Consider the following 26,144-nt stretch of genomic DNA (forward strand, 5'->3'; position numbering starts at 1 on the left):
ATGTTTATGTGTCATCTTACCTATTCATGGAGTTACCATGTTGCAGGTCCTGTTCAGTTGGTCGAAAGAACTCAGCCATATTGTCTAGAAGTCTACTAAAACCTCGGTTTAAACAGGTATTCAAAACTGTACTAAAATCTGGACTATATAAAATAAGAAGTATAAATTACTTTTTAAATTCTCAATGGAAAAAGAAATAAATTCAACAATTACGTGGTTACCTTTGAAAGCTACCAACGTTTCTAGTCACTATGTAGTTTTTATAGTTTGAAACACTATAAATATATCTGGGAGTCAATTTTTAAATATAAAACACTAAAAATGAGCTTATTTAGCACAAGACAATGAGAATATTAACACAATTTGTTAGATTTTTCTTATATTAGCCAGCACTCTGTACAACGTATTTTTAAAATTATCAATACTAGTATTACTTCTCTTGACGAAACTCTTAAATCCTCTTATAGTCACACAGGTTTGCTTTACATCCTCTATCACGACATCCCAGTGAGACAGAAAATATTGTTATCACTTACAAATTAGGAGCTAGATTTTTGAGGAATGAAGAAACTTGCCTAAAGTTATGTGGTTAGTAATGGGGGAGCTCGAACACGAACCCAGACCTTTTTGATCTTCAAGTTCAAGCTTCTTTCGCTATACCTCACAAGAACTCTTTGATATAAAGAATAATATACAAGGGGGCTATGAAAGCTAGAAAATGCCTAATTATGTTCAGGTTTCTTGATCAGTCAGTGTGTGCATGTGTATGTATGTATCTGTCTGTCTACCTATCTACCTTTTCTCCTCAGTCTCTCCTTTTAAAAGCACTTTAACAGCTTTATTGAGGTAGGAATTAGAAGCCATAAAATTCACCCATTTTAAATGTACAACTCAATGATTTTTAGTAAATTTAGATAGTTGTACAACAATCACTACAATCCAATTTTAGAATATTTTTATCACCTATTATGCCCATTTGCAGCCAATCCCATCCTTCCCCTAATCCCGGATAACCACTAACCTACTTTCTTTCTGTACAGTTTTCTGGGACATTTCACAGAATCATACAATATGTGGTCTTCTGTGTCTGGCTTCTTCCACTAAGCATAATGCTTCTAAGGTTCATCTATGCTGTAGCATGTATCAGTGGTTTGTTCCTTTTTGCTGCTAAATAGGATTTCATTGTATGAATATATCACATTTTATTTATCCACTTATCAGCTGATATACATCTGGATTGTTCCCATTTTTTGGCTATTGTGAATAATGCTATCATGAAATTTCTTAACAAGTTTTTGTGTGGACATACGTTTTCATTTCTTCTGGCCAGATACCTAGGAGTGGAATTGCTAGGTTACATGGCAAATTTAAGTTTAACTTTGTTCTCTTTTAAAGGGAATATGGTAGAGCTCAAAGAAGAAAAACAAAATAATCAAGGGTATAGAAATTGAAGAAATGGAAATTGAAGAAAAGATCTTCAGAGGACCTACCTCAGAGGGTTACTGTAAGAGTTAAATGAGTTAAGATATGTAAAGCAGTACAGAACAGTGCTTGCAGCCTAAACACTCAAAAATGCTAATTTCAATTCCCTTGGGAATTTGACTTTGCTTTTTAAGATTTTTTAAACACATCCGTTTACTAAACTCCCCGAGATCAGTCACCTTTGTCTGTTTAGTTCACCAAAGTACGCTCAGCTCTTGGAACAATGCCTACCAAGCAGGTGGGAGGGCGGAGGAGAGGATGGGTAAGTTCACACCTAATGGGTACAATGCATGCTATCTTGGTGATGGGCACACTTCTAACTTTGACTCAAATGCCACAAAAGCAATTCATGTAACCATAACGTTTGTACCCCCATTAATACTCTGAAATAAAAAACAAAAACAAAAAAACAAAGTCAAAATCTCCTGGATTCCACATTACCCTTCAAATACTATCCCATCTCTCAGTATCTCTCAAAGCAAAACTTTTTGAAACAGTTGTCTATCCTCACTGTCTCTACTTTCTCAACTCTTAATTCTTCTGAATCAGGTTATCTCCACTGCTCCTCTGAAACTTCTCAACAAGATCACCCAACAACTCCATCCTGACACATCTGATGTGTCACTTCTCAGTCCTTATCTCATTTGACCTTTCAGGAGCATTTAGATGCAATTAATCACAGTCTCCTTGAAACGTTTTCTTCAGTCATCTTCTAGAACACCTCACTCTGTTGGTGCTTCTTCTATTTCATGGGAAGCTCCTGCTGCTCAGTTTCCTTTGCTGGCCATTCCTCCCTTCCTAAACTCTGGATGTTGGAGCGCTCAATGACTCAACTGTCTCTTAGTCTCTACCTCATCCTACCTCTATGGTTTCAAATATCATATATAACGTGATGACTCCCAAAATTATATCCATAAACTAACCCTTACATTCTACATTTGCATATTGAATTGGCAATAGACTTTCCACTTGGATATCTCATAAACTTCTCAAGCTTAATATTGACAAAATATAAATGGCAATTCCTGTTTCCTCAAATGCTCAGCCCCAATACCTAGGAGTTGTTCTTGCCTCCTGTTTCATAACCCGCATGCAGTAATTCAGCAAGTCTATAGGTTCAACCTTCAAAACAAATCCATTATTTAACTGCTTGTTACTGCTGCCACCCAGTCCAGCCTGCAATCATCTCTCTATTACACCACTTTAGTTCTTGAAATTGGCTCCCCTATTCCATTTTTATCTCTTTATCTTTAATTTACCACACAGCAATGACAGAGATCTTTTATAAACACAGACGATGTCATCACCCTGCTTAAAACTCTCCCCAATGGGTTTCCATAAATCTAAGAATAGAAAACAGATTGTTCTCATCATGGTGCAACATACTGTAGAGTCCCTGCCTATCTTCACAACCTCATTTTCCTATCACTCTTCTAGTTCACTGTGCTCTAGCCAACACTGGCCTCCTTGCTGTTCCTTGGACAACCAAGCGTTAGGATCTCTGCACCCTCTTCTCTTTTGCCTTGAACTGTATTCTCCAGGATTTTAAGGCTCACATCCACAGTAGATTCATGTTTCTGCTCAAATGACATCTCTTCAGAGAGACTTTTTCTGATCAACCTATCAAAACAGCATCCCCAGTCACTCTCTAGCCCTTAACCTGCTTTGTGTTTCATCAATGAGGTTTCAGATACTTGACATTATATTAAATTTATTAGTTTATTGTTTTTCTCTCTCATTAAAATGTAAGTTCCTGGAGGGCTGAAGACCTAGCTTCCAGAACAGTACCTAATGTACTATAGACAGTCAATAAATATTTGATGAATAAAAAATTCAACAGGATAAATGCCACAAATGAACAAATTAGTTGTATCTTCAACCGTGTAGAAATACCAATCCAGACCAGCTCCTAGGAGTGGAGGACTAGGGCTATAAGTTTGGGAATCATTAGCATATGGATAGTAGTTAAAATAATGGGAATATATAAAATTGCCTGGGGCAGTTGCAGATGAAGTAAGAATACCTGGGAAATAAAATAATGTTTAAAGGAAAGACAGAAATAGAAGAACCTAAGAAGAAGTGATCCGAGAGTTGGGAGAAAAATTAGGAGATCATATTGTTATGGAAACCATGTGAGAAAAGAATTTCAAGAAAGGCTTATCAACAGTGTCAAATATCAGAGAAAAGTCAAGTAAGATGAACATTACGGATTCACTAGATATGACAAAAGATCACTGATGACTTTTTCCTGAGTGACACTGAGTGATTTAGTGGAAATATGTGTAAGAAAAAAGGTGGAGATTGCTACTGTAGAAAGCCAAAGGACTAGAACTTGATGAATTCAGAAGTAGATTTAGTAGCTGAGTTAACCTAACAGTTGATCATGAAAAATTATTATAAGGAGGAGATATCATTTCTCAGAAAACATTACTAGAGAAAATCAGCTTAAATTATCCCAAGGAGGCATAGAGTAGTTTTAATTTAAAAGACTCTGATATTTCTATCACTTAAGATAAAAATAAAGTGGGGAGGACAGGTATTACTCGTCATATTTTACAATGATAAAATGATCTCAAAGAGTTTAAGTGGCTTAGCCAGAGTGGCTCCTAAGTAGAAAAGCCAACCTTGAATCTAGGTCATATGGTCTTCTAATGCATAGTCTGGTGCTTTTTTGATTTTTAACACCCTGGCTTTCTTTTGAGTAATTTAAAATAGTAATACTCACTTTAGGGAAGATGTGAAATTTTTATCACTGGAAGATTTTAGGAACTTTATAGTCTGTCCTAAAAGGCTTAGAGCGAGTAGTTCTTAAGATGGAGTGTGCGCGTGTGTGTGTACACATGAGCATGTGTAGGTATGTGCCTACAATACTTGAGGTTAGCTGGAGCTGGCCCATGCTCTCTCAAAAGAGCAATTCTTCTCAACTCCCCAACTTAGTGTTCAGTGACTTCAAGTTGGTAGCCTGAGGTCTGCTGCAGTTACAACTTCAGTTTCTGGTAGTTGGTTTCTTTTCTTTTTTCTTTTTCCCAGAGCTAGCTGTTTAACATTTACTAGTATACATGGGGTATGCCAGAATTACCCTGGAAAGCTTATTAAATGCTAAGTACCTTCCATCTCCTTAACCAGTATATCAGAATTTGTAGGCTAGGGAAGAGGGTGGGCAAGGTATGGGTATCTTGAAAAAAAATCCCTGCTTCTCTCCAGTTTAGGTAGGAAATCCTACCTAAAGGCAGAGGAACAGATTCAAAATTTAACTTTAACACAATATTATGTTCAATATGTTGTTCAAGAAAAACTAAAAAATGGTCTCAAGTTCATTGAAAATACAAACACATTTTTCCAGTTTCATGCAGTGTACATACCTTTCCAACATGTCTCTAGTTTCATTGAGAAGTTTAATAGTGGTGATGTCTCGAGGAGAAAGCCCACAGGCCTATAAAATTAAAATACCATACTTCACGGTTTCAGATATTAGCACAGGGTCATGATGAAACTAATCACATTCATAAACTTAAGAGTTCAGGAAATCTAAAAGTCAATGTTCTATCAACAATCAAAAAATGTTAAACTCAAGAAAACCTGTAAAGATATATGTGGACAGGTAAGTAGTTTTAAAAGCATAAGTCAAAGTAAAATTATACTTTTTAAGCTCTTTTTTTAACTGTCTTTCTTGGATAGATATTTAGTATACATAGACAAAGAAAAAATAGGCTTTGAGTATGCAGAGGTCTGCATTTTATTTTTTTATCATTAAGAAATTATATCAGATATGTGTGTGTCTTTTTACATCAATCTAGTCTGAGGCTCTGTCTGTTCCTTTAATCTGAAGTTTCAGGTTTTAATTCAGCTCCATAAGATTAGGTCAATCATCTCTCTCTTCACCTGTTCCTTTGAATTGTTTTCTTTTTTAGTTCTGCTGTTGAATTTTAAAATTTGGAAATTGTTTTATAGTTCCAGAAAGCCTTTTTAATACTCCATTACATCTCCTTGAGATTCTATTTTCTAAGTTGGTTTTCTCATGTTTCTTTCATTGATTCCGTCTCATCTGTTCTTCTTGTTCAGTTTAGCCTCTATCCTTCAAGTCATAGGGTTTCTTTAAACAGGATGCAACTTTTTCCTTTTCCTTTTTCTTTTTCCTATTCACGAATATAGCATCTCTCAGCACCCAGACAGATTTATCTTTAGGATCTTTAGGGGAGGAGAAAACCTGCAGGCAAAGAAAATATAACATTCTGTTCTAACAGGGCCTCCATGCTGAGGTATGGCATAGGGCCTCTCTGTTCTCAGCCTTCTCCAGTTGATAAATGAGAGCTATTCTTCTCCCAACTGCAAAGAATGGGTGCAATCTGGCAGATAAATAAAAAACTACCAATTTAAAAATGAGCTATATAACCTGCAATTTTTGGCATTTTTATTATTCTTAATCAATGAATAACTTATATAACAACTGCTCAGGACACACCAGTGTGTAGCAACTGTAGTTGACAATTGTTACGTTAGGTCTTGTTTCTCAACTGGATGACTACAATTTCCTTCAGTCCATTTTTGTACTGCCACCATTAATCTATTTTAAAAAGCAAATGTGACTGTGTTACTAGCCTGGTTAAAATCCACTTTTCTTTGTCTACAAACTAAAGTTCAGACTCCTAATCTGGGCATAGAAAGTTCTTTACGATCTAGCCCTGACCTTCAGCTCTATGTTCTACTTGACCTGATATAAAATATGCTCTAGCCACATTAATTGAATTTGTCTCCTGGGTTCTCCAAGTGTAATGAACATGTCTTACTCATTTCATATACCCAGCATACATCATAATGTCCCCTGTCACATAACTAATACTCAATAAAAACATGCTGAATATCTAAATTATAAGTGTTTCTAACTAGAAATCAGCCATATTTGCAGTTTGTTTTCTAAGTTATTGGGTTTTATTTAAATTATTAACATATGCATCTTTCAATTGCTTACCTTTCAAGAGACTCAGAAATCAAAACTTCAAGAGAGAGTGAAATTTTTAAAAAATATATAGAATAACTGGTTTGGTTAAATGGTTATGAATTAAGCACCTGAACTGCTAATGGAGTTTCTTCATCTGGCATCATATAATGGCATAATAAAGATTTGGATCCATCTTTATTAATCCAAGAAGAAGATTTATGCTGCTCAACGAGATTTCTGATTTCTTTTAGTTTTTGCTCCAAGTCCAAAAGGGACAAAGAATGTTTAAGAGAAACACTAGAAATAGAAAAAAGGGAATTGGGATAAAATGAAACTATACAACACATCCTACACACACTCTTTTCTCAATAGGCTCCTATCTGAAATCTTGTTTCATCTGGTCAAACCTGAAACTGCTGGCTGGCCTAGAATGGATTAAGAAATCAGCCACCAGTTAAGGGCCGTAATTACAGACCTAAGAAAAATCTTTCTGCAGATTTCACAAGAAAATTCCTACTGTAATTATAGATATTACTAGTATAAGTGGGAGGAAAAAGCCCCAGAGACACATTTTAAAGTAGGTCTTTTATCCCATGACCCAGATATTTCTGATTTGTTTAGAAATGAATCAATAAACAACAAAAATATTAAAACTTTCCCCTCAGTTATTAAGATTGATCCTGATGAAGAAAATAGATTCTATAATGCAATACTCCAGGGAGGTGTCTGATTAGACTACAAAGAGTTCACAAACCACCATTTGTCAAGTCAGCAGCTTCATTAGAACAATTCTAATTTTTCTTTTTTTAATCAGAATCAGGAAGGCATAAAAGTCAAAGAAAAATATCTTACCTTCCTAAAATCTTCTGCACAGCTTGTTTAATAACAGTGATCAATTCCGTCAGGCCTGGTAAAGACAAAACAAATTTAAAAGCTTTGCTCACTTTTTAAATTCCTCAATAATACAAATAAATGAATTAAAATTAGTATACAGGTCTCAAGTAAGAATCTTACCATCTCCAAGAAGGTGCTGAATACTTGATAAATATTGCTGTTGGACATCTGGGGGAGCAAGAATTGTCTGCAAAAAACAGAAATAAAGTTAAATTATCCAAGTTTTAAATTAGTAAATAAATAATGCTCTTAGCATAACTTGAGCTGAAATTTTCAGGATCTGAAATGATAGGAAAAATTGTATTCTTTAACATCCCAAAAAGCGTAGTTTCAAAATAAAAAAAAAATATTATATTACTAAAAGTTCACAATCATATGAAAAATAAAGATATTTCATAGAAATTATTTATCAGGATAAATAATAATCTCTGAACCTCTTGAAAGAAAGGACAGTATCTATTTAAATCTATTGAACTTACGGTGCCATTTTTGCCAACTGCTGCATTATCCAGGTAAATATATCCACCAATTATGTTTAACTGGACGCGCAAAAGAACAACCAGCATACAAGTACTGTACACTGCCACGATACTTCTTGTGAAACCTTCAGAGAGGAAGAAAACACCATTTGCTACTGTTAAAACACACAAGTGTAAAATCATGAACCATCCCTATGGTTATTTTTTCATAAGCTGACTTTCAAAAATATATTTGTAACTGTTTCAAGTATAAAAATATATCGATTCAAAGTATTTCATAACTAGTCTCTCCTTATAAGTTGTTTAATGTAAATTAGCAATGACCTCTTAATTGGAGCAATAACTAATAAAATATATTAGGTGAAAGAGGTATATATTACTAACTTAGAAAGGAAAACAAGGAAGGACCAGAAAGCACAAAGAATTGCAGCCTCAGAACTCTTAGTTGTCAAGGGAGCCAGTTTCAAGTAAGAGAAGAGGGCTGAGCACGGAAGAACTATAGCTTTCGATAGCAGGTCAAGGAAGATGAGCCTGTGTAAGGACTGCAGGAAGGTACAGAAAGACAGAAGAAAGCCTGGAGACCAGGTTTCACAGGAGCCTAGGAGAGAGTGTTCAAAACAGAGGATAGGTGTTGACTGCTGCTGAGAGGTCTAGCTGCAGGAAAATGTCCACCGGATTTGGCAATCAGAAGTTATTCCTGATGGTTGAGATATCTGCCTGGGTGGAGACGTAGGAGTGGAAGCCAGGCTGTAGTGCATCAGACAGTGAGTAGGAGTGAAGAAGAGAAGAAAGGGAATGTAGAAATCTTTGCTCATAAGGAGTGTGAGAAAGTGCAATAGCTGAAAGGCAATACAGGGTACTAGAGAGGTTTAATTTGTTTTCAAATAGGCAAGGCTTAAGTATCATTCTGTTAACAAGGATTAGTTGAATGGATGGGAAAACAGAAATAATTGGTAGTATGAAGTTCTGAGACATAAGTAGATAGATAGGCCCCAGGGCAGCTCTTTGTTTCAAATTTTTATCACTAATAAAAGTTTGCATACAATATCAGAGTAAAGTTAGAGTAAAAACTTAAAAGTATAATATTAGAGATATCAGTACTTAATAAAGGCATAGGTAGTCTAGGACAGTTTTACCTATCATTGTCATAACAATAACAATAATGGCACGACCACTACCACTAACATTTACTGAGCACTTTCTATGACCATTGATCTACTTGCCTTATGAGTATTATTTTATTTATTCCTAACAAAATTCTATGAGGCAGGTAAAGAAGAGTCATCTATATGATAGAATACAAAAATTTCCCTTTATAAATATTTTAAGAATGTGCTGTTACACAGAATATGCAGGCTTACTTATTATCTTCAGATCCTCCCATATTTCTAGCTTGTTTGAAGGCCTAAAGAAAAAGTCAGAAAATATGAAAATATTAATCTAGATAATCTAACAGAAAACTCTGAACTTCATAGATTGATATTTAATTTTTTAAAATTAAAAACAAAATAGGATGACTGCAGAAAACAAAGCCCACAAAATACAGTAAAAAAACAATTATAATTCCAATAACTAATGATAACAACCACTTTCTCTGGTATGTATTCTTCTAGTCTTTTACTTCTTGAGCATTATGCATACATTTATTATAAAATTATACAGGAAAAACAGGAAAAATGTTAATTTCTTTCCTTAATTTACTGTTTTACAAATAATGAAGCAGGTCCTGTAGTCTTTCAAAGGTAAATAGGAGGTGTTTTTTGTTTTATCACTAGTATCATTATAAACACATGAATTTATACATATAGCTCATATGTTTCAAAGCACTGCAGTTCTTATCCCCAGTGATGTTCAATTCAAGTTGCCCATCTTTGACCACTGGAAGACTATTCAAGTTGGCTCCTGAATTATTCTGATTCATATAATCCTTTATTAGTATTTGGTAGCTTTCAAACTTTCTGACATGAAGAGTTGTTCTTGGTTCATCTTGTTCAATTCCTGCTGTAGACTTGAAATCAATCATTTCTCTCAGAGTCCCAGTTTCTTGTAGTGGGAAATGGTAGTTAGAGACCAAAACCTTAGATTAAGGATGTTCACTGCTACTAGATAGGTCATTATTTCTAAGACTTTTTAGTGGGCTAAGCTAATAAGTAAGTGTGTATATTTATATGTACATATATTCAAAGAGATAAAGTATAACATGAATTCATACTAATATTTCTAACTGAAAATCAGTCACAGGATTTTTAACTTAACCTCAGTGATCTTACATCTAAATATAGATGTAAGATCTGTATACAGATGTAAGATCTAAATACAGATGTAAGATCACTGAGGTTAAGTTAAAAATCAGTGAAACCAACATAATCACTAATTTACTTCATCCCTCCATAAACAACAGTTTCAGAATAACAATAGCAATATTGAAAAAAGTTTAAAGTTTTTGTTTTTCCAACTCCATGTATGCAAAAAGTATATATCCCATTAAGGTATATATAGCCAATTTTTGTTTTAAAGTAATTTGGCATGGTCTCTATCTTTGTGATTATACCATCAACTAGAATCATATTTAGGTTAATTTGATTTATTGTACTATCAATTTTTGGACATTGCTTTCTAAACATAGTTTTATAATTTGTAAAATATTTATATGAGTTCCAAAGTCAAATTTATACAACACAGTATATTCAAGGAAGTCTGTTCTTAATCCCCCTTTATTCTTTCCTTTCTTCACAGGTGACTTTAAAAAATGCTTTAACTTTCTGTTTTGCTTTATATAAGCAAATGTGTGTATGTGTGTGTGTGTGTGTGTGTGTGTGTGTATTTTCATATCTGCCCTCTTAGATAAATGGAAGCATACTATACACATGTTTCTTTACCTTTTTTTTTTTTAAATATAGAAATATATCCTGTAGAGATCATTCCATAGTAGCACAGTAGTCACCCCTTATCCTTGGGGGATATGTTCCAAGAGCCCTGAGTAGATATGTCTGAAACCTCAGATAGCAGTGAACCCTATTATGTTTCTTCCTATACATACATACCTATGATAAAGTTTAATTTATAAATTAGTCACAGTATGAAATTAACAATAACTCATAATAAAATAGCACAATTATAACTATAATACTATAATATAGCATCACTACTCTTGCACTTTGGGGCCATTATTAAGTAAAATAAGGATTCCTTGAACAAAACTACTGTGATTATGATACCTTGACAGTTGATCTGTTAACCCAGATGGCTATTAAATGACTGACAGGTGGGTAGCATCTACAGCGTGGATCCGCTGGACAAAGGGATGATGATTTACGTCCCTGGCTAGACAAAGCAGGATGATGTGAGACTTTATCATACTACTCAGAATGGTACACAATCGAAAACTTATGAATTGCTTATTTTTGTAATTTTCCATTTAATAATTTCAGAGTGAGGTTGTCTGCAAGTATTGAAACCTCAAAAGTGAAACGGTGGCTAAAGACTGGGGTGAGGGCAGGAGGGGGTTATTGTATACTTGTATACAGACAGTAGTTGTGTTAGTCTGTTTTGTGTTACTCTATAGGAATACCTGAGGCTGGCTTAATTTATAAAGAAAAGAGGTTTATTTGGCTCATGGTTCTGCTGGCTGTACAAGAAGAATAGTGTTGGCATTTGCTTCTGGTGAGGACCTCCAGGAGCTTTTACTCATGGCAGAAGATGAAGGGGCAACAGGTGTGTCACATGGTAAGAGAGGGAACAAGAGACAGAGGAGAGGTGCCAGGCTCTTTTAAACAACCAGCTTTCTTGCAAACAAATAGAGTGAGAACTCTCTCCTTACTATGGCCATGAAGGATCAGCCCCCATGACCCAAATACTTCCCTTTAGGCCCCACCTCCAACACTGGGGGTCAAATTTCAACATGAGATTTGGAGGGGACAAATATTCAAATAATATTAGTAGTCATTTTTTTTTCTTTTAACTGAGGAATAGTACACCATTGTGTGGATGTACTATGTGGATGTAGTTTAGTGCTTTCAAACCACCTATGTCGAAGGACAAATTTTTTTTGGTCTTTTATCTTTCCAATCTGTCACAGACCAATACTTTCGTAATACAATAAAAAATAAATGACTGAAAAAAGAAATAAAAAACCACAGATATACAAAATACAAGCCCACATTATTTATTATTATATTCAGACATAAATTTGCATTTCCAGAAGAAATTGAGTTACTATTGCAATTATGGCATATCATCTTTCTTTGCCAATGAGCAGACTCTAGAGCGTTAGGCTTCCCTTTCCTAGATGACACAGGTTCAGACATGTGGAGAAAATCCTGCAGGGCCTCACTGCAATCTTAATCTAATCTAATCTAATGTTCAAGACTCAAGGGGGAATGACATATTTATTTTTATTAAATTGGGAATCAACAACAATTCAAGGGTGAGATATTTAACACAAGTAAATCACATCTTCTTTTGAATGCACTCTCAGAAAAATTTCAAAGTACTTCTTATAAAAATTCTAAATGAACCAAGATAAAAAAAACAGTTATTCCAAAAATTTCAGTATAGAAAGTGCTTAGTAGTAGCAATCTGTGGAAGGGCAAATTAGGGTATTTGAATTGAAACTATGTTTGCTGAAACTGTTTTTTATTTGAGGTGGCTTTGGTGGGAGAAGACAGAGTTATAGTTACCTAAGACATTTTTTAGTGTTGACACTCACCATTATTAGACTTTAAAAGTAGATTTTAAAATATTGACATTATCTTTTTTAAACATTCCAAAATCTATGTAAAAGATTCCAAATCTAGAAGAATTGGGAAAAGTACTTTCTATGCAAATGATTTGTCTAATGAAAATCAATTCCAAGTTAAATATAGCTAGACTCTTTAATGTCACTAAAATATCTGCTTAAGAATTAAACTAATCCCTTCAAAGTGTTCCACCTGTCTTATGGAGGGCGTTTAAGATTTTTTGCCTTTAAAACTTCATTGCCATGATCAGTCTTCAATTAGAATACCAAGTATTGAAAACAGGATGGCTGTTTATTTGCTACTATGAAACTGATGAAAGAAGACTATCAAATCATTTATTTATTTCTGATTAGTTATTTTCACAATTAGTTTAAAGAGAAAACTAACTTGTTTGACAGGCTCATATGAGACCAGAGTCTCATATAAAACTAATATAAAAGCAGTCATAAGATTGGAAGCCTTATGTAATGACACTTTGTAAGACCTCAAGCCCTTCTTTATCTAAATATTTTTCAAATGGACAGCCCCACCACCACCGAATTGCGAATAGTAATTTTAAATCAAAAGAAAGCCAAGAAAAAATTAACATTGAGATATTTAAAGAGGAAACAGAGAATGAGAGCTGTGGCCCATCTTAAATTCTCCAGAATTTAAGAAATTCTCTTCCCTGTGTATTGAGTAAGAAAAGGGGAATCACTACTTTTCTTTAAAGCTGCCCAGGATTATCTATCAAAATTAATTATATTTTTTCTTTTCTATACTCCCATATTTTCTCCCACATTTTGCTTTTACTTTTTTATAGCAGTAAACATAATGTATGTTGAATTATGATAATGTATTTAGTATATTTCCTCCTTTGGGTGACAAGTCCTTAAAGGGAGAGGGACCTTATCTTAATTATCTTGAATCCTCCAAAGCAAATGGAACACAGGGCCTTACAGGAAACAGAGATTCGCCAAGAAGGAAGAATACCACTACGATTACTATGTCCATTAGTATACTGCTTTTATAAAAGTGCTATTAACTTATTTGTCTTGCCTTCTCATTAGATTAAAACTTATGGCAATCAAAATCTATTTCTTTTTAGTCCTTACCTATGTACATATATATAGGTGGTAAATAAGTATTTACTTAACCAAAAGCAATCTGCTTATGTTTTTTTCTTCATGTAATTATATGAACTAATTTATAAACCAAACCTTATATCTGTAAAAAGGAAGAAAAGTCTGTCTACATCTAAGAATGATGAAATTTAAAGGGGACAAACCCTTATCACTAGCATTATACTTTAATCAGATGAAAAAAAAAATCCCAAGTACACAAATTCATTGTTATTTTGGGAAGTATTCTCTGAATACAGAAAACATTTTCAAAGAAATTTTTCAGCTTGCTATTTAACTTGTCTGAGCACTAAATTCCTATTGCAAAACAGAGATAATTATCTGCCTCTCAGGTATATTGTGTAAATTAAATGTGTGCATATATGGAAGGTACCTGGAACCAGGCCTGGCATGGTGAGACATTCAGGAAATAACACCCCCTTTCCCCTGGCTATTGGACAGGTGATTACAAGGCAATTGATTATTTTAGTAAGATTACAATGATTAAAATTTATTTAATGAAACTATACCCCCCTACCTTGTTCATTAAGAAGCCATTTCTTAATGGCTTCATTAAGAAGCCATTTCCTTCTCAAACTAACACAGCATCATACCAAATTACAATACCCCAACACATACTGCACTCCATATATAAGGTCATATATGTGAAAGTGCTTTGGAAACAGTAAACTGTCATAGTTATGTAAATTATTAGTGTTGTATGCTTATGTTATTTTTGTATTTAATTTTGTTATTAACTTAAAATATAAGTTCTATATGCCTTATTTATTTAAAATGTATGCTCACATGCTTTATTTATTACACTATAAACTCTTTAAGAAGCACAATATTTAATATAACTTTGTTAGCTTCACAGCATCTGGTTCAGGAACACATTTCACAAGCACCCAATAATTAAATTTCAGAATAATTTAAAAGTGATGTAAGATCTACTTTCTATAAGCTTTAAGTGTAGTACATAAACAAAAAATGTTATAACTTGCATTCACCTGTTTTTTAGCAGGGCTGTGAGGCTCTCAGAATTAAGTTGCTGCATTAAGGCCTCTCTCAGTGTTGGAAGCATGGACAGCACTGCAATAAAACAGAAAATAAAAATGGTCACAAGTGATGACTGCCCTCACCAAGAAATGCACATTGTTTTAGGCTATGTGATAGGGCTAGCAACTAGCAAGAGTTGGAAGGGAAGGTCAGGGCTAGAGAATTCAAATTATTAATAGAAACAATATAAAACTATTATATACAAATAAATGAAAAGAATTATTCCTAGATGTTAACAGTGGTCATCTTTGGATTATGAATAATTCTTTTTTCTTCTTCCTTTCTGTACTCTCGAAGTTTTTATAAGAAATGTTTGCTTCTGATATAATGAAAATGAAAAACATTTTTATCTTGACTATACTTTTTGCTTCATATTTTGTTTCTAATTTTAGAAAAGTTATTTATTAAATACTACAAAGCAGTAAGTATTTATTATAACCTACACAAAGTACTGGGCTAGGAATTAAGAGCTGCTGAATTTTAGTTTTGGTTTTGTCAATGGGAACTGTTTGTCTGCTAATCCCAGGAATAATGTGAAGATGAAATGAGACATAGTACTCTATAGAAAAAAGACTGCATGAAATTTTTAGGAGTTAATTTATTTCTGGTTCTACACATGGAATAAGAAATGGTGGAGAAATGCACACACATAAATTTAAAATGAGTTTCTAACACTAAATAAGTAATGATAACAAAATGAAAAAATATCAAGAGATCACAAACACCACATTCTAAAAGAGAAAATTTCTTGGGTAGGAAAACTAGTTATATTTACCCAAAAGTATTAATATTTTTCTAGTATATCCATTACATCTTATCCAAAAGGATAGAAATTTAATCATATTATTTGTAACTCCATTATCAATGCATACTAGAAAGCTAATTTGGAAAGTTTTTCAGTGAACCTATATTTTGGCTCCTAATGATCACCATATTTTATTTTTAATAGCCTATAGTCAGCTATTTGTTCATCTGAGGGTTGTGATCATCATGGACATGGGTGACCCACATCGTCTTCTGGGAGGAGCACAGAACTGACAGCCCCAGCTGCCACCCCTCTGGATCCACTACCACGTCTGCACTGCTGCCAGCCAAGGACAGTGCTTGGGTGGAAGCAGGCCCATTCCTGTATTCTCCTCTACCAGAAACTTTGGCTTGTAGACTCCCCATTGGCCTGCCACAACTTTCTTAGAATGTTCTGTAGTCTCCGACTCTTCTTACCTAATCTTTCTTCCTTCCTTCCTTCTCCCTTTCTGTTCACAAGTGTCAGAAATGCATTGTGGTAGAAAGGCCTCTCCTTCTCTTTATTCTTCACCGGCATTTCTCCTAATAGGTCTCTTGCATATCTAAGCCCATCTGCTTCCTGGGGGCGCCAGACTGACACAAAGGTCCATGTCAAATCGAGATGTATTGCGGGACCGCAGCAGCTGCCTTATACTATTTCTGAAAAACTGAGTAACAACCAGAAACAGATTGTTCTCTAAAAATTCATTAAAATATTCTAGGCAGCACCACTACATTGAATCCTGAATGTCAATTTAAAGAATTATGTGATCTTCAAAAAGTTATCATTTACTGAGTATTTATTATATTCCAAGCACTTTATATGCTTTAACTCATCACAGCCTCACAAAACATTTATGAAGTGGGTTTTATGATATTCATTTTATAGGCAAGAGAACTTAGATTGGTCCAAAGACACACAGATAATACAAGGCAAACTGGGAACTGGATCAGATCTGCCTCACCTGAGAGCTTGAGCACTTACTCACTGCGCCTTATCACAGTTGTCATGATATGCAGTATTTAGGAATACTACTTGCTTTAAAGAATGAAGGTATTTTTCTGCGTATTATTACTTCAAATATTAAAAATCATACTCCAGCTGTCACTTTAGATGTGTCCCTTAACCTCTTGATCTGAGCCTTAAGTAAAACGAGGGAAGTGAACCAATAAGTCCTTTTAACTCTGAAAAAAATTCTACTTTTAAAATTGAACAAGAACCTACTTTTATAAATTCTTTCTAAATTAATTATTCTTGACAGAAATGTTAGAGAAAAGAGTAAGCTTTGAACAATAAAAAAGAAAAACAGGTTGATGTGGATTTGAGAACCAATTCTTCAAGGAATATGCCAGTTAGAACATAACACCATGTTCCTTTCAACTATGGGCAGGTACATTTTGTTATGGCATTCTCCTAATACTAAGCTCTGGAGGTTAAATTATTGACATTAATTAACATTGACTCAGCATATAGTACTGTGAGACTTACAGGTCTCTAGTTAGTTGCCTTCTGAAACATTTAACAAACTTATAACTCTTTACTCTGACTTACAGGCCCAATGGGATCAGGCCCACTTCTGCAGCCTTGTTTCCTATCACTCTGCCATTGCTCATTTCACTCTAGCTACATGGTCTTTTTGCTATTTCTTGAATGTTCCAATCTTTTCCCCACCTCAGGCATTTTGCATGGCTCCCTCCATTGTATCATTTTGGTTACTCCTCAAATGTCACCTCAAAGAAAATTGATTCTCCTAACTGCCCTGTCTTAAAGAGCATCCCATCCCTCACATGGCTTTAGTCTCTTATGGCAGCCATCACTGCCTAAAGTTATCTATTTGTTATTTATCATCTTTTCGTCTCGCTAGAATATAAAATTCAAAGGTCAGGGATTTTTTGTTGTTGTTGTTGTTCACCTCCTGCTTCACCAGTGCTCAGTACAAGTATTTGCTGAATGAATAAATAAAATGAATGAATAAGTGTTAGTATTGCTTTACATTGATTTTTAAAATTCACATTAAAATGACATATTTCAGTTAAATAACACAAATACCTCCTAGATTTATCATTCTTTCTTTGTCTTTTCCTCTAAATTTGGTCCTGGAGGTATCCAAATTAATAAAAACCATCAAACAACTTTATACATGCATAAATATTTCTGTTTGTCTTACCTGTCATATTGCAAGTCCTTTGGTTACTTTCAAAATGGTATTGTCGTCGCGCTTGAGCAATGTATTCTGCAGCCTCTCTTTCTTGTATTTCTCTGATTTTCTTCTGTCCATATTTTCCCAGGATATATACTCCTAAAATCATTTTTAAAAATAAGCTAGGATATTAATTAGAGTACTAAAAATTCCAACAGTATTTTTAACCTGCTTTATCCAATTATAAGGTTTATATTAGTGAAAAGCTAAAAATCACAACTTATGAAAACCTAAATTAAAGAATTATGTAAGATTGACTTAAAAAAAGGATTAGATTAACATTTTAACAGCCAGTGACAGAAAAAATGATGGGTACAAAAGGACTAGGTCTGAAGAAGCAAAAAGGAATTCACTCTAAAAAGTCTGGCAGTGCCTTTAATAGTGAACTTGAGATATTCTAAGTGTCCAGCAATAGGAAATTGTTTGAATAAGTTATGATCTACCCATACATTGGAATCTCATGCAACTATTAAAAACCACATTGCCGGGCAGCTATGGTGGCTCATGTCTGTAATCCTAGCACTTTGGGAGGCCAAGGTGAGAGAACTGCTTGAGGCCAGGAATTAGAGACCAGCCTGAGCAAGAGCAACACGCCATCTCTACAAAAAATAGAAAAATTAGCCAGGGGTGGTGGCACGTGCCTGCAGTCCCAGCTACTAGGGAAGCTGAGGCAGGAGGATTGTTTGAGTCCAAGATTTTGAGGATGCAGTGACTAAGATGATGTCACTGCACTCTAGCCTGGGTGAGTGAGACCCTGTCTCAAAAAACAAAACAAACAAAACAAAAAACCAAAACACCCATATTGTTAAATAGTTAAGGACTCAAGGAAATACCTGTTATACTGTTAAGTGATAATAAAAGATCTCAGAAGTTCCCCCCTCGCCCCCCACAGAGATGGGGTCTTGCTCTGTCCCGCAGGCTAGAGTGTAGCAGCAAGATTATAGCTCACTGTAGTCTAGAATTCCTGGGCTTGAGGGATTTTTTTTTTTTTTAATGGAAATAGATACAGAAAAATAGATGGGTTTTAATGATGATTGCTGAATGGTGGGATAACAGGTGATTTTTTTCCTCCTGTTTGCTTCTCTTTATTTTCCATATTTTCTTCAATGAACACAAAATACTTTTTAAAAATATAGAAGTTTTAAAAGGAAGAATGAAGGAAAGGTAGACAGTCTGGCAGACATCTATTTATCTATCCATGTGTTAGAAAGATCTCCCTTTCTGACAGAAGGAGAGATAATGAAACTTAGATCATCTAAAACCTAGTAACTTAATTAGAAAAGGAACAAAGAAGAGGGTACTGAAATTCTAAATTGTTAACACCACAGTATAAAAATATAAGTGGTGTCACGTGGCCTGTAATTTGACACATTTCAGCATAGACAATATGATATAAATGTGTACATCCTGGTCTATACCTGAGGGGAAGTCAGTTGTCCTAACTGGGAATGTATAACCACTCCAGAGTGGTAACAGCATTTGATCAAAGGCCATACTGCAAGGCTTAAGCACTTCAGCTAACTTTTATCTCTGATCAGTACCAAATATTTTGCTAATTAGTACAATGAATATCAGAAATGGACTTTCATAAATTAAATTAGTAGTTTTTTTTTTTATTCCAGGGTTTTGTAAGGGTACAAACATTATAGTTACACTTTATGTCTTTACCTCACCCAAGTGCGGGTTAAAGGCATGCCCTTCCCTCCCTTTAGTGCTCCCCGTGTCCTTTAGTTGTAGATTTGCCCCCCATCCCCCTAATCCCTAGAGAGTATTTCTGCCATGTGATCAACCTAGTGTTGATCAGTTAGTACCAATTTGATGGTGAGTACAAATGGATCCGTTCTTCTGCTCTTGTGGTGCCCCACTTTGGATAATGGGCTTAAGTTTAATCCAGGAAAATATAAGAGGTGCTAGATCACTGTTGTTTCTTATGATTGAGTAATATTCCATTGTAAACATATACCAAATTTTGATAATCCACTCATGGATTGACGGGCACTTGGGTTGTTTCCACATTCTTGCAATAGTGAATTGTACTGCCATAAACATTCGGGTGCAGATGTCTTTATCGTAGAATGTTTGGTGCTCTTTTGGGTAGATGCCTAATAGTGCTATTGCTGGATCAAATGGTATTTCTATTTTTAGCTCTCTGAGGTATCTCCAAATTCTTTTCCACAGAGGTTGCACTAATTTGCAGTCCCACCAGCAGTGTAAAAGTGTTCCTGTCTCTCCACATCCTCGCCAACATTTGTTGTTTTGTGTTTTTTTGATAGAGGCCAATCTCACCGGGGTTAGGTGATACCTCATTGTGGTTTTGATTTGCATTTCTCTAATGATTAGAGATGTTGAGCATTTTTTTATATGTTTGCTGGCCATTATTCTGTCTTCTTTTGAAAAGTTTCTGTTCATTTCCCTTGCCCATTTGTTGATGGGGTTGTTTGATTTTTTCTTGTTGATTTTTTTGAGTTCTAGATAGATTCTGGTTATCAGCCCTTTATCAGATGTGTAGAGAGCAAATATTTTTTCCCATTCTGTGGGCTGTCTATTCACTCTAATGATAGTTTCCTTAGCAGTGCAGAAGCTTTTTAATTTGATTAGATCCCACTTATTTATTTTTGTTGCTGCGGCAATTGCTTTGGGGTTCTTCTTCAAGAATTCCTTGCCTAGGCCGATGTCTGAAAGGGTCTTCCCAACATCGTCATTTAGGATTCTTAAGGTTTCATGCCTTAGGTTTAAGTCTGTTATCCATCTTGAATTGATTTTTGTGAGAGGTGAGAGGTGGGGGTCTAGTTTCAGTCTTCTGCATGTAGCTTAGCAATTAGGCAAGAGAGGGATATTAAGGGTGTCCAAATGGGGACAGACGAGATCAAACTCTCGCTCTTTGCCAATGATATGATATTATATCTAGAAAACCCCAAAGACTCATCTAAGAGACTCCTAGAACTGATAAATGAATTCAGCAAAGTCTCAGGCTACAAAATCAATACACACAAATCTGAGGCATTCATATATGCCAACAACAATCAAGCAGAAGATCAAATCAAAAACGCAATTCCTTTTACAATAGCCTCAAAGAAAATTAAATATCTAGGAATATATTTAACCAAAGATGTAAGAGACCTATACAGGGAGAACTACGAAACACTAAAAAAAGAAATTGTAGAAGATGTAAACAGATGGAAAAACCTACCTTGCTCATGGATTGGTAGAATCAATATCGTTAAAATGTCCATACTACCTAAAGTGATCTACAGAATTAATGCAATCCCTATCAAAATCCCATTATCATTCTTCACAGATCTGGAAAAAATAATTCTACGCTTTGTATGGAACCAGAAAAGACCTCGTATAGCCAAAGCAATCTTAAGTAAAAAGAACAAACTGGGAGGTATCAGTTTACCTGACTTTAAGCTGTACTACCAGGCTGTAGTGATTAAAACAGCTTGGTACTGGCACAAAAATAGAGACATTGACCTCTGGAACAGGACTGAGAATCCAGAGATGAAACCATCTGCATATGGTAATCTAATCTTTGACAAAGCTGACAAAAACATACACTGGGGAAAAGAATCTCTTTTCAATAAATTAGTAGTTTTAAAGATATTGGACTAAAACATTTTAGTAATATTCATATGAACTAGAATATATGAATCTGGCAAGTTCTTCACCCTCAGAAATGGCTTAAATTAAAATCCTTAACTCCTGGTTGGAAGGACTCTTAGTCAAGTGAGTTAACCAGCCGGCCAGCTGAATCCTACAGCTAGAATTTTTTTGCACTTGCTTCAGGTAAATCTTTTATGTGTGGTTGTGTAGTAGCACCAAAAGAGGCCAGAAAGCTGGAACTTCGGTTGTAAGGTGATAAGAGAGTAAACTAATCCTCACCTATGTTCAACCGTCTGTGGCCCCCAATATCTACCATAAAGACCCTGAGAATTGTGCATGACCTAAATAATTGGATTCCCCTCTAGGAACTGCAAAGCAAACACATATTCTGAGTTATTTTCACTAATACAGGTGTTATAGGTGAATTGATAAGACATTGTATATTCCTAAAAATAATAGTTCAGTAAAAGAGTATGTGCTAAAATACTTAGACAAAGTATGATTGCTGTTGCTATGTTTGCATGCAAATAAACATAGTATAACCATGCTTAAAGAACAAATAAAAGTTCATATAAGTGGCTTCATGGCTACCTTTTCTGTAATCCATCCTAAATAAACTGATGATAATGCCACAATATCAATAAAGAAATTGACTTATATTTCACAAAGTAATCCTTTGATGGGCAACTCTGATGTAACAAATAGATCTGAATAAATTCCTTATATTTTATTTACACAACAGATTACTGAAAGTTCTGTATAAAATGATTATATTTCTCAAATTATATTGTAAAATAAAACACTGAAACGATGTCCTTTGCATAGCTAAGAATCTTTCTGGAATAACAGTAAATTTAATTGGTATATGTGTTTTCCTGGGGAGAAGATCCATTGTTTTCACCAGATTTTCACAAATCTGATAAAAAATACTTAGGAACTGTTATTTGTTTGATAAATGTAGTATATTGTAACTAAAATAAAAAAGAAAACAAATTGTTATGGGTTGAATTGTGTTGCCTACACAATACATACATTGAAGCCCTAGTACCTTAGAATGTGACCTTATTTGGAGATAGGATCTTTATAGAGGTCATCAAGTTAAAATGAGGTCATTAGGGTGGCTCCTAATCCAATATGACTGGTGTCCTTCTAAGAAGAGGAAACTTGGACACAGAAACTGGCAGAGGGAGGATACGAAAACACAGAGGAGACAGCCATCTACAAGCCACGGAGAAAGGCTTGGAACAAGGCTTTCCTTACATCCCACAGAAGGAACAAACACTGATCTCGGACTTCTAATCTTTGGAACTGTGAGATAACAAATTTCTGTTCCTTAAGCCAACCAGTTTGTGGTACTTTGTTAAGGTAGCCTTAGCAAACTAATACGTGAAATCAGGCTAAAATTGCACAATCCATTATTTTTCTTGAGTTAGCACTGAAGTTGGTGCCTACCTACCGACTAATTCACTCAAGCTCTCAGACTCAAAATTCACAAATTCCGATTCTGTCAGATTTGTCTCCCTAGAAAAATAAGGGTAGAAAATTAACTAACATATGGATCCCCGGACTATCTATATACTTGACTGGCAGGCTGAATTCTGGCTTGGAAGACAGGAGATATTGATAGCTCTGGCACTAACTGTAATAGTTAGGTGACTTTTCAGGAAATCCTTTCCTTTCTGTCTAAATTTCTTCATCTATAAAAATAAAAGACTAGGATTATACAAGCTTTAAAGTTTCTTTTGTAGCTATGACTTTATTTATGAATAATGAAAACTTACTAAATACCCCCCAAAATAAATGTAAAATGTTCTGAGGTTTCCTTTCATAACATTGTTGGTAAAACAAAATATCTTCTAGTCTTTCAATAATTCAGTTGTTTTAAAACCATCTCTTAGTCTTCTCTTTCTGGATGGAAATCCTGCAATTCAACTGTTTCAGTAGGTTAATAATTTCAGTAAGAGTCTGAAAATAATCTATTAACATCACTCCCAATCCAACAGATCAACAAATCCTGCTACAGTACTGATTCTATTTCAGAAATATTTTCTAAATACTGCTACTTTTCTACGACTCCCTTATCATTGTTTTTATATAGACACTAAATATTATTAATGCTCTTGAACTGGATCAACACCTTCTTAACTCTTCTGTTCTCACATCCTTCTAATCCATCTTTTATATGCAAAGTGATTTTCTAAAACATAAATCTGACTATATTATCCCTGTTTTTAGAATTCAACATCCTGCCATCATTTCTTAAGTGGCTTCCCTGTTCCATTCACCCCAGAATTACTTGGGGTAATTAAAAAAGTAGCCATTAAGGACATTTCTTGTAAAAAATCTCCCAAATATCTTGTATGATGCTGAATCCCCAATATATAAAACTCTGACTGATACTCACTTGGAGCTCAATAAATATTTGCTGAATGAATTATGGAATTCTTGAACTGCGTTCTGAACCTAAAGAATCAGAATCAGAAAATACAGAAAAATGATTCTATGTTTTTATTAAGCTCCTTCATTGACTTTTATCCATATTAAAGTCTGAGAAGCACCAGCATAAAGGATAATGTTCAAATTATGTAGAATGGCTTAAGAAGGAAGGCCCTTCACAGTTTGCACTCTGGCTGCTTCTCCAAATTCATCTTTTGCCACTTCTCATTTTCTTAGCCGTAGTAAAATACTTTGATTTATCAAATGCAGTCTCTGAACCTCAGCCCCTTTTCCTGTTTTGCCCCTCTCCTTGGCTAGATTTATAGCTTAAGCGGAAATTCTTCCTTATGAGGCTTTGCCAGACATCTCCACGCTATTCTTTCATCTATGCTCCCACAGCATCCTGCTCTATTTTTGTACTATACTACTATCACTGCTTCAGTTTATTTCCATTTCTGCACCATGAGTTCTTCAAAGTCAGTAAATGTCTTATTCCTTTGTATTTACAGAGCCCAGTACAGTGAGAATAGGCACTTTTTCTTATTCAAATGTTTACTGAATGGCAGAATGAAAGAATGAATGAATGAATGAAAACTGTGAAGAGGTCAGAGATTACAGGACTTAAGGTATAAATCCAAATCAATGTTCTGGGCTTTTTTAGAAATCAGCAAGTCAATAAATATTAATCTGGAAGTTCTTAAAGTGTGGCCTGGAGATCCCTGGATGTCTTCGAGACTCTTTCAGGGAATCTGTGAAGTCAAAACTGCTTTTTAGTAATACTGAAATCTTATTTGCCTTTTTCATTCTCATTCTCTCATGAACGTACAGTGGGGTACTAGAGGTTACATGATGTATGGTATCACAACAGACTGAATGCAGAAAGAGATAGGAGAATCTAGCTTTCTTCAATTAAGCCAAATATTAAGAGAGATCTGCAAAGTGTAAAACAATGCCGCTCTTCTAATTTTTTAAAAAAATGTTATTTATGTTAATATGTAATTGGTTTATTGTTGTTATTTTAAAATGAATTACACTGGGCACAGTGGTGTACGCCTATAATCCCAGCTACTTGGGAGGCTGAGACGAGAGGATAGCTTGAGCACAGGAGTTCAAGACCAGCCTGGGCAACATAGAGAGACTCCATCTAAAAAAAAAAAACGAATTAATAAATATTTTAAAAATTTCTTGGTTTTAATTTTGAATATGGTAACTATTAATAGATACAAAATTTAGAAAGCTCTTTAAGGTCCTTAATTTTTATGAGTGTAAAGCAGACCTCATATCAAAAAGTTTGGGACCCACTGCTCTAGTCTTTTCACAAACTGGCCAAATTATACAAATTGGTTTAATCCCATTCAAAATTCAGGGAAATGGAAATTGCTACTTAAGAAGGTCTTCAACTCAGAGTTTTTTGTTTTTTTTGAGACAGGGTCTTGCTCCGTCACCTAGGCCGAAGTGTAGTGGTGAGATCATAGCTCACTGTAGCTTTGAACTCCTGGGCTCAAGTGATCCTCCTGCCTCAGCCTCCTGAGTAGCTAGGACTAAAGGCATGTGCCACCATGCACAGCTAATTTTTAAAATTTACTTTGTAGAGAGGGGTCTTGCTATTTTGCCTGGGCTGGCCTTGAAATCCAGGTCTAAAGCGATCCTCCCACCTTAGCCTCCCAAAGTGCTGAGATTATAGGGATGAGCCACTACACCCAGCCTCAAAATTCAGGTTTTTTCCCTGAAATGGCCACTGACGGCCAAAATTCTTTGAGCATGCATGTTAATATATTATCCAGCTTCCAAGCCTGTCAAAATGTCCCACTTCTCCCATGAAGTTCTTCCTGAATTTTTTTACAACTGCATATGCTATTAGCCAGTTTGATCTGTATAGCATTTTTTTTTTTTTACTTCTCTTATGGTTTTACATTTTAATTATCTGTATACTTGTTTTTCCTTCTTATTAGACCATAAAGTCTATGAAAGCACAGTGGCATAATGTAGAAAGAGAATATGCTTTGGGGTCTAACATACCTGTGTTTGAATTCCAGCTTCATGTTACTAACTCTGAGACCCTAGGCAAGTTTCTTAAATTCTTAGGGCTCTAGTCGCCACATGTTTTAATGGGGATAACAATAACTCCCCTGCCATCCACCCCACTGAATAGAAAGAGCTTAGCACAGTATCCAGCATAAAGTGGGCACCCAATACATGGTAGTTATTACTAATAAAAATCTGTAAATCTTGTATTTCCAATCATATTACCTTCAGCACTAAAGGTACTTGATAAATATCTCTTAGATTAATTAAAATTCTCACATGTTATAGAACTTTCCTCCTGAAGCAGAAAGAATATGAGGTTTAAACAAATATCAATCCTGGTTGTCTACTCTTTCTTTCTTTTCATATTGACTTTCTTTTTTGATATAAAACACTAGGATTAT

At 34.9% G+C, this 26,144-nt stretch overlaps 1 protein-coding gene across 1 annotated transcript in view; it reads right to left on the minus strand.

The window, feature by feature from the left end:
* PEX3 (peroxisomal biogenesis factor 3) overlaps positions 1-26,144 on the minus strand; it is a 38,858-nt gene that overhangs the window by 10,868 nt on the left and 1,846 nt on the right. The window contains exons 2-10 of the mRNA XM_012655554.1: positions 17,644-17,775; positions 14,644-14,725; positions 9,156-9,199; positions 7,795-7,919; positions 7,436-7,502; positions 7,274-7,328; positions 6,550-6,718; positions 4,845-4,915; positions 21-143 (exon numbers count right to left, since the gene is read on the minus strand). Coding sequence (XP_012511008.1) covers positions 21-143; positions 4,845-4,915; positions 6,550-6,718; positions 7,274-7,328; positions 7,436-7,502; positions 7,795-7,919; positions 9,156-9,199; positions 14,644-14,725; positions 17,644-17,775 — 868 coding nt within the window. The remainder of the gene's footprint in view (positions 1-20; positions 144-4,844; positions 4,916-6,549; positions 6,719-7,273; positions 7,329-7,435; positions 7,503-7,794; positions 7,920-9,155; positions 9,200-14,643; positions 14,726-17,643; positions 17,776-26,144) is intronic.

Source organism: Propithecus coquereli, unplaced genomic scaffold (assembly GCF_000956105.1).
Source record: "Propithecus coquereli isolate 6110/MARCELLA unplaced genomic scaffold, Pcoq_1.0 Scaffold48, whole genome shotgun sequence".
NCBI classification, from domain to species: domain Eukaryota; kingdom Metazoa; phylum Chordata; class Mammalia; order Primates; family Indriidae; genus Propithecus; species Propithecus coquereli.